The sequence below is a fragment of the Lupinus angustifolius genome, chromosome LG12 (assembly GCF_001865875.1).
Source record: "Lupinus angustifolius cultivar Tanjil chromosome LG12, LupAngTanjil_v1.0, whole genome shotgun sequence".
NCBI classification, from domain to species: Eukaryota; Viridiplantae; Streptophyta; class Magnoliopsida; order Fabales; family Fabaceae; genus Lupinus; species Lupinus angustifolius.
The window spans coordinates 7,243,111-7,255,920 of record NC_032020.1 but is presented as its reverse complement, the minus strand read 5'-3'; the positions used below and the strand labels follow the sequence as shown (position 1 = coordinate 7,255,920).

At 34.6% G+C, this 12,810-nt stretch overlaps 1 protein-coding gene and 1 pseudogene across 1 annotated transcript; both read right to left on the bottom strand.

Annotated features, from left to right (window-relative positions):
- On the bottom strand, positions 10,850 to 11,450 carry LOC109361849 (annotated as a pseudogene).
- Positions 11,585 to 12,424, bottom strand: LOC109361848 (pentatricopeptide repeat-containing protein At4g14850-like). Its single transcript, XM_019607382.1, has 2 exons — positions 12,353 to 12,424; positions 11,585 to 12,223 (listed from the first exon to the last, which is right to left on the bottom strand). Exons 1-2 carry the CDS (start codon positions 12,422 to 12,424, stop codon positions 11,585 to 11,587), a joined length of 711 nt encoding a protein of 236 aa, XP_019462927.1.

The window sequence follows — 12,810 nt, the reverse complement described above, 5'->3', positions numbered from 1 at the left end:
CTAAAATTACAAAACTTAAATAAAACTCCTATGAACTAAGAACAAGAAGAGAGAACTTCAGAGAAGAATTTCTAGGAAAAATGTGAGTGAAAATGTAAGAGATATGTGAATTTGATGCTCTTTTGCTCGAATGGAAAGTGTCCTATTTATAGAAATTCTTCTGGGTCGTTGACCTGCTTGTTAGCCCCACTAAGCAGCTGACCAAACCCTTCAGAACAGGTTTGGTCCTTGATCAAGTAGCTTTGTCACCTCCATATGCTTGACTCATCAAAGCTAGTTGTGAGCTATGAAACCAGTTATTGTGAGCTACTCTGAAAAGCCTATGGTGGGCTACTTGAGGTGAGGTCATTGGTGACTTCATGGTTTTCTTGATGGCTAAGTCAAGTCTGGGTGCATACCGCTTAGCACACCTGTGGCACCGCTAAGCTGCTCGTTCAGCAGCTTTCACCGTGCTGACTGGGACGTGGCCTGGTGCTTGCTGATCTGGTCAGAAGTCTGGTTCTCCACTAAGCTGCTTGGTTGGACCGCTAAGCTTCTTATTCAGCAGCTTGGGCCTGTGCCAAGCTTGTATCTGGCTGTGTCAAGCTGAGTTTTGATCGTGCCAGGACTAGTCTGGTGCTAGGCTAAGCGGCCAAGCAGGTCTACTCAGCTGCTTGTTTGAGTAGCTTGGTCCAGGTCAGGATGGTGTCCAGATCAGGCTAGTGTCCAGGTCAGGCTAGTGTCCAGGTCAACTTAGCGTGGCTTGGTCCACGCTTAGCTGTCTGGTTGAGCACCTTGGTTTTTGACTTCTTTTTATTTTTAACCATGAGTCTTTTTTCTCTTCTTTTCTTCTTTCTAAATCCTAAAAAATACATAAAAAACAAATACACACGCAAATATACAAGATTGTGATATTTTATACAAAAAGTATTGTTTTAAGTTTGTTTTTCTCAATCATGCTTAAGATAAGTCCCATAAAAGTGTATGAATTTTAGGTATGTTTGGCACTTATCAGCCACGAGTGTGGTAAGCCATGACACATGAGGTTTCATTGTCCTACTTGATAAGTGCCAAACATACCTAAATTTCATACACTTTTATGGCACTTATCTTAAGCATGATTGAGAAAAACCAACTTAAAACAATACTTTTTGTATAAAATATAACAATCTTGTATATTTGTGTTCGTATTTCTTTTTTATGTGTTTTTAGGATTTAGAAAGAAGAAGAAAAGAGAAAAAAAGATTCATGGTCAAAGAGAAAACGAAGTCAAAATCAAGGTGCTCAAGCAGGCAGCTGAGCGTGGACCAAGCCACGCTAAGTAGACCTGGACACCAGCCTAACCTGGACACCAGCATGACCTGGACTGAGATGCTCAAGCAAGCAGTTGGACCTGCTTGGCCGCTCAGCCTAGCACCAGACTAAAACTAACACGGTCAGAACTCGAGCTTGATACGGCCAAACACAAGCTTGGAACACGCCCAAGCTGCTCAATTAGTAGCTCAGTGGTGCAACCAAGCAGCTCAGCGGTGAACCAGACTCCTGCCCAGCTTAGCAAGCATTAGGCCACATCCCAGTCAGCATGGTCTAAGCTGCTGAACAAGAAGCTTAACGGTGCTACAGGTGTGCTAAGCGGTGTGCACCCAGACTTGACTTAGCCATCAAGCAAACCATGAAGTCACCAATGACATCACTTCAAGTACCCCACCATAGGCTTTTCAGAGTAGCTCATCGTAGCTGGTCGCATAGCTCACAACTGGCTTTGGTGAGTCAAGCTTAAGGAGGTGACAAAGTTGTTTGACCAAAGTGACCAAACCCATGTTGAAGGGTTTGGTCAGTTGCTGAGCGGTGCTAACAAGCAGCTCAGCGGCTCGAGGGAAACTTCTATAAATAGAGGCACATTTCATTCGAATCAAGAGATATCTCATAAAACATTCACCATCTTTCCTAGAACTTCTTCCCTAAAGTTCTCTCTTCTTGTTCTTAGTTCATAGGAGTTTTATTTAAGTAAGTTTTGTAATTTTAGTTTATAATTCAAGAGGAGAAAAGGAGAAGACAAATGAGATGCAAAATCAATTTTGTAATCTCATTTGGATCTCAAAGCATCCAATCCTAGGATGGATGCCTCATGCTCCTAACAATTTCTTTTGAATATGGTTATATATTTCTACTTCTTCTTATATTCTAAAAAGTTTGAATTTTAATCATTCAAGTTGGTGCTTTGGTTAATTATATTTGTTTGAGAAATTCTTAATGCTCTTTTTAGATTGATCACCTCAAAACTGATTTCAAGTTATAAAAATTACTTGTCTCAAACACTTAACAAATAAATTAAGAAGTAGTTGTACTACTTAGTTTATTTGCCAAGTTAACCATACTTTTCTTAAGATCTTATATTCATTACTACGTGAATATTAGAGTTGCCAAGATTAGGGTGTGACAACCTAGTCTCTTGTGGACGTTTTGTGTAGTAATAAATGTTTAGTAAATATTGTTTTGTAATAAATATTGTTTAGGACATACACTAAAAGGAGGATTTTAGACCTTGGTATGTGGAGTTAATCAAAGTAAAACATAAGAACTTGTCTAAGTAGTTCAAATTCATAAGAAGTTGAGAAATATTTTCATCATTCAAAATGATCTTGTGTCCTCAAGAATTTGTTGATATTTAGTTTCTTTTTCTTGTTAATTGTTTATATGCAATTGAACTCAAATCAAAACCAAATATGTTTAACTCATTATTTGTGCATTGACATGTTCATATGATTCATTCTATTAGGCAATTCCTCGTGGTTCGACATAACCCTATACTATACTACAATTGAATCTTGAAAGAGGTGTAAATTGTAAAATAGTAAAGTGTTATCAATAAATTTATTTGTTGAAAACACCTTTTAATATACAAAAGTGATGAAACTAACTTACTAACATTTATTTATTTTTATAAACATTCCACCATTTATTTATTCTTTAATACCAACCGTCCTTAAGGAAGAAGTTTGGTTTGTTAATAAAAGGAAACCTGAAAGGGAATAAATAAATAAAGGTCACTTAAATGTTGTTATTCTTTTGTTCTTTATTTATGTATTTGTTTCTAACAACTAACTATTCATCACTTTTGTACATTAGATTACCATTAAATCGGTGTTGGAATTTATTCCATAAAACCTAGATGGTATTCAAAGGTACTTAATAATTATGTAATAGGGGATTGCTTCGATATCATTGTACCAGCATTAGAAGTTATTCTAACAAAGCCGAGATGAGGCAAAGAAGAAATAACTTATTCACATCATTATTAGAAGTAAGTTGTAACTGGAATATTCTTGATACCATTACACCAGCGTTGGAATTTATTTCAACAAAGCTGAGATGGCGAACAAAGAATAAAACCGAGTTCACTTACTAAATAAAAAAAAACACACCAAAGAAGAGGAATTCCACTTTCAACAAATTAGCGCCACTGTTGGGGACGATTTGTTGAGAGGGGAAAACCCATCCTCTTCTTCAAATAAATCTTTCAACACTACTTACCTCAATAAAGTTGATTCAGAGAAGAGCACTCCTCGAGACTTCAAGTCAAAGAAGCCCTACATTGTTTGGGACGTATCAGAGGAGGATATGACATCAAGCACCTCAGATGAAGAGGAGATATCCAAGTTGTGCTTAATGACCAGAACAAATTATGTTTGTGGCTCAAGTTCAAAAGAGGTAAACAACGAGGTATATTCTGACACCTCATCTTCTTAATCTGATGATTCACCTCCTTATGAGGATTTATATAATGCTTATATCGAATTGCATGATGAATAAAAGAAATTAGCTAGGATTAATTCTGATAGAAAACGAGTAATCCTTCTAAATGAACAAAAAATAGTTTTATTACAGAAAGAATTAGATGAACTAAAACTAGAGAATGAAACATTAGATCTAATATATTCATGTAATAAATGCAATTGCTCTAATAATAATTTATGTCAATCAACTATCTGTGAGTCGTGCAAGACTTTGAAAAATGAAAATTTGAGACTTAATGAAAAACTCGCAAAACTCATGGAGAGTCAAAATCAATTAGACACTATGCTTAGCCAAACTAGAAAGGTTGGTGACCATACCGGACTAGGAGATATTCCCCTATGCGTAGGAGAAGACCATATAGGAGACCTATTACTCAGCCTAATAATAAATTTATAATAACAAGGTTCCTACATGCTTTTATTATGGCACACATGGCCACACTTCCTACTACTGTTATATCAGGAAATATGGTATACCTAGTGGTGTATATGTCTGGATAAAAAAGGTAGATGACTCATTGGTTACTAACAGAAAAGGATGCAATATAAATTGGGTACCTGAAAAAGGCAAGTGATCTATTTTGCAGGTATGTCTACGAGCACATGAACAACATTGGTATCTTGATAGTGGATGCTCGAGACATATGACAGGAGATTGATCAAAATCCCTAGATCTATCATTGAAAGAAAAAGGGTTTGTCACGTATGGAGACAAGAACAAAGGAAAGATACTTGGCATCAGAACAATTGGCAACTCAAATCAGACAGTGATCGAGAAAGTGCTATATGTTGAAGGCTTGAAACACAATCTCTTGAGTATCAGCCAACTCTACGACAAAGGTAACCATGTATCTTTTGATTCTTAATGTTGTATAATTCGTGACAATATATCTAATAAAGTAAATTATGTCGGATATCATATTAATAATATCTATATTGTTAACCTGGAGGATGTCACTACTCTATTTTCAAAATGTTTTATATCTAAGAGGATGACATCTGGCTTTGGCATGGGCGCATCGCTCATATTAATATAAAGCATCTAGTTAAATTTTATAAAAATAATTTGGTTGATGGGCTACCAAAACTTGATTTTAAAACTCTGGAAACTTGTGATATTTATCAAAAATGTAAACAAGTTAAAAAAAACTCTTTTGGTACAAAGAATGTGATATCCACAATAAGACCCTTGGAGCTTCTCCACATGGACTTGTTTGAACCATCACAGGTTATTAGTTTTGGTGGTATTTTTTATGCTTTAGTAATTGTTGACGATTTCTCTAGATTCACATGGACACTATTTTTATCATCCAAGAGCGATGCATTCAAGTCTTTCAAAAACCTTGCCAAACAAATCCAAAATCAGTTTAACCATAACATTGCCGCTCATGTGTGTTGCGCTTAAATCATATGGATGAAGCAGCAACTTAAGGACTTTGGACTTAATCTAGAAAAGATCCCTATAAAATGTGATAATACAAGTGCCATAAACCTATCCAAGAATCTCATTTTGCATTCGAGAACCAAGCATATAGAAATTAGACATCATTTCTTGTGTGATCATGTACAAAACAAAAAGGTGATTGTATGCTTAAATTTGTTGAAATACTAAGCAATTGGCTGATATTTTCACCAAGCCCCTCTCACGATATATTTTCTATGTTCTTCAAAGAGAACTTGGAATCCTTCATGAAAAATATCTTGATTAAAATCGTCTAAAACCTTATTATGTGAGTCGCATGTTAAATGTCTTATATGCTTCAAAATGTGTATTTGTTGAATGCATTATATTCCTAATATAACTCATGATCTAGCATGATAAGTTCTATATGTATGTGTGTTTGATTGAAAATTGCTTGACATATGTTAGAAATCTTTGCATTCTTTTAAAACCCAAAAACCTCTTGTTTCTACAAATCTAATGCTAGTTAATCGATTAACCATAATTCTTAATCGATTAAAATGAGTTCCAGTAGCCAACATTTTATTTTTCACAAAATTTAATCGATTAACGTCCTACTTTAATCGATTACCTGGCTCATTTCTCTGAAAATCTAGAACTTTAACTATGATTTATCGATTAAATGCAGCTTTTAATCGATTAACGACAATAGATAAATTAGAAAAAGTAGTGTTTTTGCCATTTTTTCAAACCCTCTATTCCCCCTTTTCACTCTAAATCTCATAAGAAACAGCAAAATTCAAATTTTTGGCTTAAAAGAAGAATTAAACCTCACCTATACCCATATTGCACCTCATTTCATCCCATTTTCTCTCAAATCCTGCAAGACACCTCATTCCCAATTCCAAACCCTAATTTTAGGTTCCTTATCCTTCTTCTCAATTCATATACTCACAGTTTTTCACTTAAAAATGGAAAGAGGACGTTCAAAGAGGTTCAAGACAACTGCTCAACGCACTCGTAGCCTCCTACTGCTTCATCTTCGAATCCGAGTGTGAGGCAAGACCGTGGAGATCCCTACTACTCTCTCATACTTCAGGAGATAGGTTGTCAAAGTTTTAGGGCAAGAAACCAACTTAGATAAGGTATGTTGATCTAACCAAGATGGCAGAACAAAATTTTGAATTTCCGCAAGGTATGCAAGCTTAGGGAGATGTCAATTTTCTAGAATTAAAGGGAAATTTGTATCTTGCTTTAATTAGAGAATTTTATGCCAACTTTAGATATAAGGATGGAAAGTATTGGTCCAAGCTTTCTAGAAACTTATTTGAGATGGATAGTGATATCCTTATGAATGTGGGTGGTTTATCCACTATTGATGCTAGCCTAGGTGATTGTGAATGACTTAAGAATTTTGATGTTGCTAAGGTTTGCAAATGATATTTGAGAGGTCCCCATCTGTATATCCAAGGAGAACTAACAAAACCTGGGTCATTATCTGTAGAGAATAGATTGCTTCACTATCTGATAACGTACATTTTAGTTTATAGGAACACAAATCATGCACAACCTACTGTGAATGATTTGAAGTTCATGCATGTTATTAAGGAAAATATTATGATTAATTGGCCTGAGGAGATCCTAAAGGGCATGTATAATGTCTCTACCTCGTAATACAAGTTTCAGCCCTATAGTATATTCGTTTCGAGGATCATTGATTATCTGCATATTGATGTGTCTGACACCATCATCATGGAGACTTCTGATAAAGATCACCTTGTTGGTGAAAGCTTAATCCACAAGATGGGTATCTACAAGTATGGAAGTACTTGGCAATACCAAGAGGATTACACTATCGTGGATTTGGATCTATCTGGTGATGAGGATTAGGCTGGAACATATCAGCCTAATGCAGGAACTCAAGGGGAGCCGACTAGAAACGCGCCGCAAGAACCATCCTTTGGATTAGCTCAGTTGGATGCCATGGAGCAAAGGTTGAATAATAGAATGGATCTACATTTTCTGCCTCTGAAGGTCTCCTACCACACAGACTTGGAGCAATTTGAGGAACGTCAGGTTGCCTACATTGATAACCACTATTAGGCTATGAGGAGCTTTGTTCAGAACACTATTGAGGCACAGAATGAGAGATTTTGTGCAGAATTTGAAAAGTTGAGATTCCTCATCCAGGATGATAGTAGTCTGACAGTTCCTGATGACAGAGACCGTCCTCCACATCCCTATATTAGAAGACCTTAGAACCTAGGTAGCCTTAGGTTTAGTTCTTCTATATGGCTAATTTTCAGAATTTTTGCGGCTTTGTACTTTTGAGACATATTTTCTCTTTGCTTTTTGGGTTGTAACTCTAACTATCTACTTTTGCTAAACTATTATGACTTGATGTGCATGCCATTTGAACTTAAATTTTTACCATTTTGGTTTTAAATTGCGTACATAATATGCTTATCTATGTCAAATGTAGTATGAATATATGTTTAATGGTACTTGATCATGATTGGTTATATGCATTTCTTATGTTTGATTGAGCCTGTTGTTTGAATGCTATAATAAAAATGCTTGATCATTCCATGCTTGATTAGTTCTTGTGTAATCTTCCATGCCATTAAATCTATCCAATTACTATATTCTGTCAGTTTAATCATTTAACCCATTCATTTAATCGATTAAATGCTATCAACGTGTGCACGTGTTCAATTTTCCTTCAACTGGTTGATTAATTACATTCCCAAAATTAATTGATTAATTACAGTTTGATTTCATTACATAAATATTCTTACTTTTGACCAAAATTCATTAGTTTATCTTTTTGATAATGTCAAAAGGGGGAGAAAGGTTGCTTTGTTGTTTGATGTGTGCAAGTTGTAAATAATATTCAGCTTCCGTTGTCTAAGCTATGCGCTTTAACTTTGAAATCAACAACCATGCAATTTATGACCATCTTCAAGCTATGCATCAAAACAAAATTTGGTGTGGAGTTTGTCATCATCAAAAGGGGGACGATTGAAATTGCAAAGTGTCAAAATATCACAATTAGATTTCCTATGTTTTGATGAAGACAAGAATTTAGTGAAAGCTTGAATATAACTCAACAAATCAACATGCCAAGGACTCAAGAGCTTCATATCTAGACTAGATTCATAAATAGAGTCATCATTAATAGTCTTAGATATGTGTCTTAGTTATTGAGTCTAGGTTAGGTAAAACTATATGCAAATCACACAAATCCTAAAAACAATCATATCATTTACATGAGACATTCCATCTAGATTATTATATGTTCATGCATTAATCATACATGTAATTTGTGCATCTTAGGCATAACATAATGGTAAAATATGTATAGTTGATAAGCATAACATATAGGTAGTTTACTATTTAATCTCTTAGCTGAACATATGCCAGTTAATCGATTAAGCAAGGCGTTAATCGATTAACGTGAAATCAGTTTTAACATATAACTGAAAAACAGAATTCATTTATTCTCAACAGCCCGTTAATCGATTAAAAGGGCACTTAATCGATTAACTGGGCGTCTAACAGCTTTTCTATATAAACTGTGTTTTTACACCATGCTTCACACATTCATTCATTCATTTTTAGAATTACTAAGTTGCATATTTTTCGTGCTCATTGTATGTCATATAGGCAGAGAGAAATGCATGTGAGATAGTGAGAGATAGTATCATGCTTAGGATTTAAAATGTCATCCAATTGCATGTGATTAGATACATCATTCTCTCTTTTCTTGCATGATTCGTGCATTTATTTTAGAGATTTCGTAGGGTAGAAATTACATGTTTCTGCATAATTATGAACTCATACATATTCTTGTTACTTTGTGTGATTTGTATAGGGTTTATAGTTGGATTTTAATTGTAATATTTGAGCCATATTGTGCTTCATAATACTATGTTTTTGTGTGGTTTTTGTGATAAGGAAAGTCGTCTCTTGGTGTCTTACCACCAACGAGATTCAGTGAGTCTTCACCAAGATTTAGAGGTGTTGAGTTTAGAACATACTCTTGGATGGGGCTAGATCGTAGGAAAGGTTTTCCTAGGCGATTAGAGTAGTCAAACCAAGGTAGGGCTTCTAGGAATTCAAGAAGGGAGCATCTAAGGTCTTGTATTGAAAGTGTGAATGTAAACACATTCGTTTCAATTTAGTGAAGTAAAACTCACAAGATCAGAAGGGGAGGACTGGATGTAGTATTGCAGTGGACCGCAAAACGAAGAAAGATAAAAATCCTTATTGCATGCTCTTTGTTTCCCTTATCTCTTTAATTTTTCAAGTTGTTTAATTGCTTATTTTAGCTGATATTTTGAATTCTGTAATTCTTCCATATAAAGATTAATTCTGCTCAAATATATATGTTGTATTGTTTCTATAATATCAGTGAGTGGCTTTGCAAACAAGCCATTCAATAACTTTTTGTTTTATGCAATTTAATCGATTAAGTTAGTGTTTTAATTTGTTAACTGGGCGTTTTCCACAATAAGGCTTTGGTACGAAAAGTGGTATTTCAGAACCGCGACACCTATTCAATTCCCCTTCTAGGTGTGTTCTGTCCACTAATACCTAACATGAACTAATCCCTTTTAGTGTGTGTGGTTGCCCCTTCCAACAAGTGCCACCAGGAATCGATCCCTTGACCTTTTTGGTCATCCTGTAGATCTAGTGGGTCTTACACCACTAGACCAACACCTTATTAGTATTCTATCTTCCTCATATGAAAAGTCATAACTCATAACTATACATTACATCAAGAGATTAAAGTATCTCCTCATACCAAGATATAATGTATCTCCTTCAGCCGGTAAAAGTATGACACATGTATTATTTTGTGTAGGTTTAGAAATATTTTTATAGAAAATGATTAAATAGGACACATATCATGATTTTAGTGGCTGCAGGAAATAACATATATTCTTATACCAAGAGATACTTTATTCTCTTACCTCAATCACCCTATTAAAGAAATAAAGAATTACACTAGAAGTCCAACACCTAATCCTAATGAATTTTCTAATAATAAATCAATAATAAAATCTAAGCGGATGCACTACCTGCTAATAATTGATAATTTCATGTTTAATACTGAGGATTTCTTCCTATGGTAAAAGAGAGGATTTGGATGGGTTGTTTTGATAGTGTTTTCGATCTTCATGCGGGTTCTAATAGTAAAACATGACATGAGTGGATGATGATATCATCTTCACCACCATTACATATCATAAAATATAGCAAGTCTAATTATTCAAGAAAAGGCATAATTTATCTAACAACGTTAAGAAAAACAAATAATAAGATGAAACAAATAATAAGAATATTTTCTCATTTTTATTAGGTAAGGAACTAATCCTTTTGAGATTCGTGGCTTTATACACTTGTTGCATGAAATTAATTAAAAATAACTTGAAATTATGGTTCCCACCTAGCAATAAATTTTTCTCCTCTTAGATGTGTTTGTTAATTTATTCTTTTTTGTTTCTTACTTATAAAAAAAACTACGATTCTATTTTAAAAACTAATCATGTAAAATAGGCACAAGGTAATGCCATCAAGTTCATTCAATGCAAATAATAACATTGACTAAAGGTCATAAATTATATAAGTATAGAATAATTTGATTTTCTATTTCCACTTTTCTCTGTAAATATGTCTCTTGAGACATATTAAAATGATAAAGCTATGAAACTTTCACCAATAATCTTTACAATAGCACAAACCATCTTCAAAGTTATGGAAACGATTTTTATCTCTCACAACAATTTCTCTACCAACAATTCTTGAGATGAACTTGATGGCACTGTGGCAATCTGCACAAATCCTAAGATTTTTTGTGATCCTTATAGGCACTCCATAAGGGAGAGCTATGAGGCCAAAAGCAAGAGCAATCTTCTCACTATGGTACCATACTTCTGAAGCCCTTTCTTCTTCTTCTAAATCAAACATAGATAAATTTGTATGCGGAACATACTCAGCTTCTTTCATCTCCCTTCTGAGCTTAGATAGCATTGCTTGAATCTCGGAGTTCCTTTCGTGAGAACAATCATTTGCTTGGAAAACATGGACTCTGTTCTTCTCAACAATCCAACTTAACCAACATTGTTTTTAATACCAATAGCTTTCATTTCTTTCCAGATAAGCGTGGTCTCTTCCCATTTGCAATAAGCAATTATATGCATAAGTAAAAGAGCTATGACAATGTTTTTGTCAAATGGAAGAAATATTATAAGTTTGAATTTGCACATTTTTAGATATGTTTTCTTACAAGCAATTTTGAGATAATCAATTTTGTTCAGATTGTGTAAAAAACCACTTTTATGCATTAAATTACCAGAAGGGTATTACATTTATTTGTTTAGATAATTATGTTGCAAAATAATTAGAAACCAGAAGGGTTTAAATTGTGAATCAGTTGGAAATAAGCATAAAAAATAATCCACCTATCCAGCAAGGTAGCTTTGAAAATTGCAACTTTTCCCGTGACTAGTTTCCTCCTGGGCATTTCACTAAAGACCTGCTCAGTATTCTCTATACTTCCACATTTTCCATATAAGTCAACAAGTGCACTTCCGACGAATATATTGTCCTCAACACATACCTTGACAGCAAGAGCATGAACCGATTTACCCAATTCAAGCCCTCCAAGCTTGGCACAAGCACTGAGTGTGCTTGATACCATGAAATCTGTCGGCTCAACTTCTTCTTTCCTTGCCTGCAAGAAAATCATACAAGCCCTCTCTCCTTTGTGGTTTTGCACAAGAGCAGAAAGCATAGAGCACCAGGAAACAACATTCTCCCGTCTAATTCTATTAAAAACCATTTCAGAGGATATAATGTCCCGACATTTCCCATAGAAATCAACAAGCCCATTGAGAACAGACACATCCTCCCTATATCCACTACGAACTATAAAGGCGTGTAACCGTTGCCCGAGCTCCAGATTCGACATGTCAACACAAGCATTGAGGAATACACAAAACGTTATGTTATTCAGTTCTCCAGCCACACAAATAAACTCCTTCAAAAGAGGGTTTATTGTTCAAGTGTGAAGTCACACGTTGGATATAAGGAGAGGAATGAAAGATTTTATAAGTGGAAAGTGTCCATGGAACTAATTCAAATTTTGGTTCAAGACTTTGTATCTCACTTGTAGCTCTCCACTCTTCTCATACCCTGATGGTTGGAGGCTCTCCGTCACAGTCAAATCCAACTCCCCCATATAATAATACTTATCGTCCTTATTGTACTTCCCTCCATTACAAGGTTTCCTTGGTAGCAACATGCAACAACCCTTTTTGCTAAGTTTTCTATGGACTCATTACTACTTTTATTTATACAATTTGTTAAAACCAAAAAGAAGATAATAATTATTTTTATTTATACAATTTATTAAAATAAAAAAATATGTCACTTGACGGTAGACCATGTTTTAGAAGTATAAAAATGTACTATTTATATGTTTGATCACTCATATCAATATTTTGGTACAAATAAGTCATTTCATTAAAAATAATAATTTTAAATGAAACTGATCGGTATGACTGTTATATTTCAATTGAAAATCGACTGTTATGACAGGTTTTGACCAATTTTGGTTGATTTTTG

What these genes read in the sequence shown, in the direction of transcription:
- LOC109361848 (XM_019607382.1), bottom strand. Translation starts at nt 12,424, where the DNA reads ATGGGGGAGTTGGATTTGACTGTGACGGAGAGCCTCCAACCATCAGGG. An exon ending in AGAAGAGTGGAGAGCTACAA is followed by an intron (nt 12,224 to 12,352) that starts GTGAGATACAAA and finishes CCTCTTTTGAAG; the next exon opens with GAGTTTATTTGTGTGGCTGG.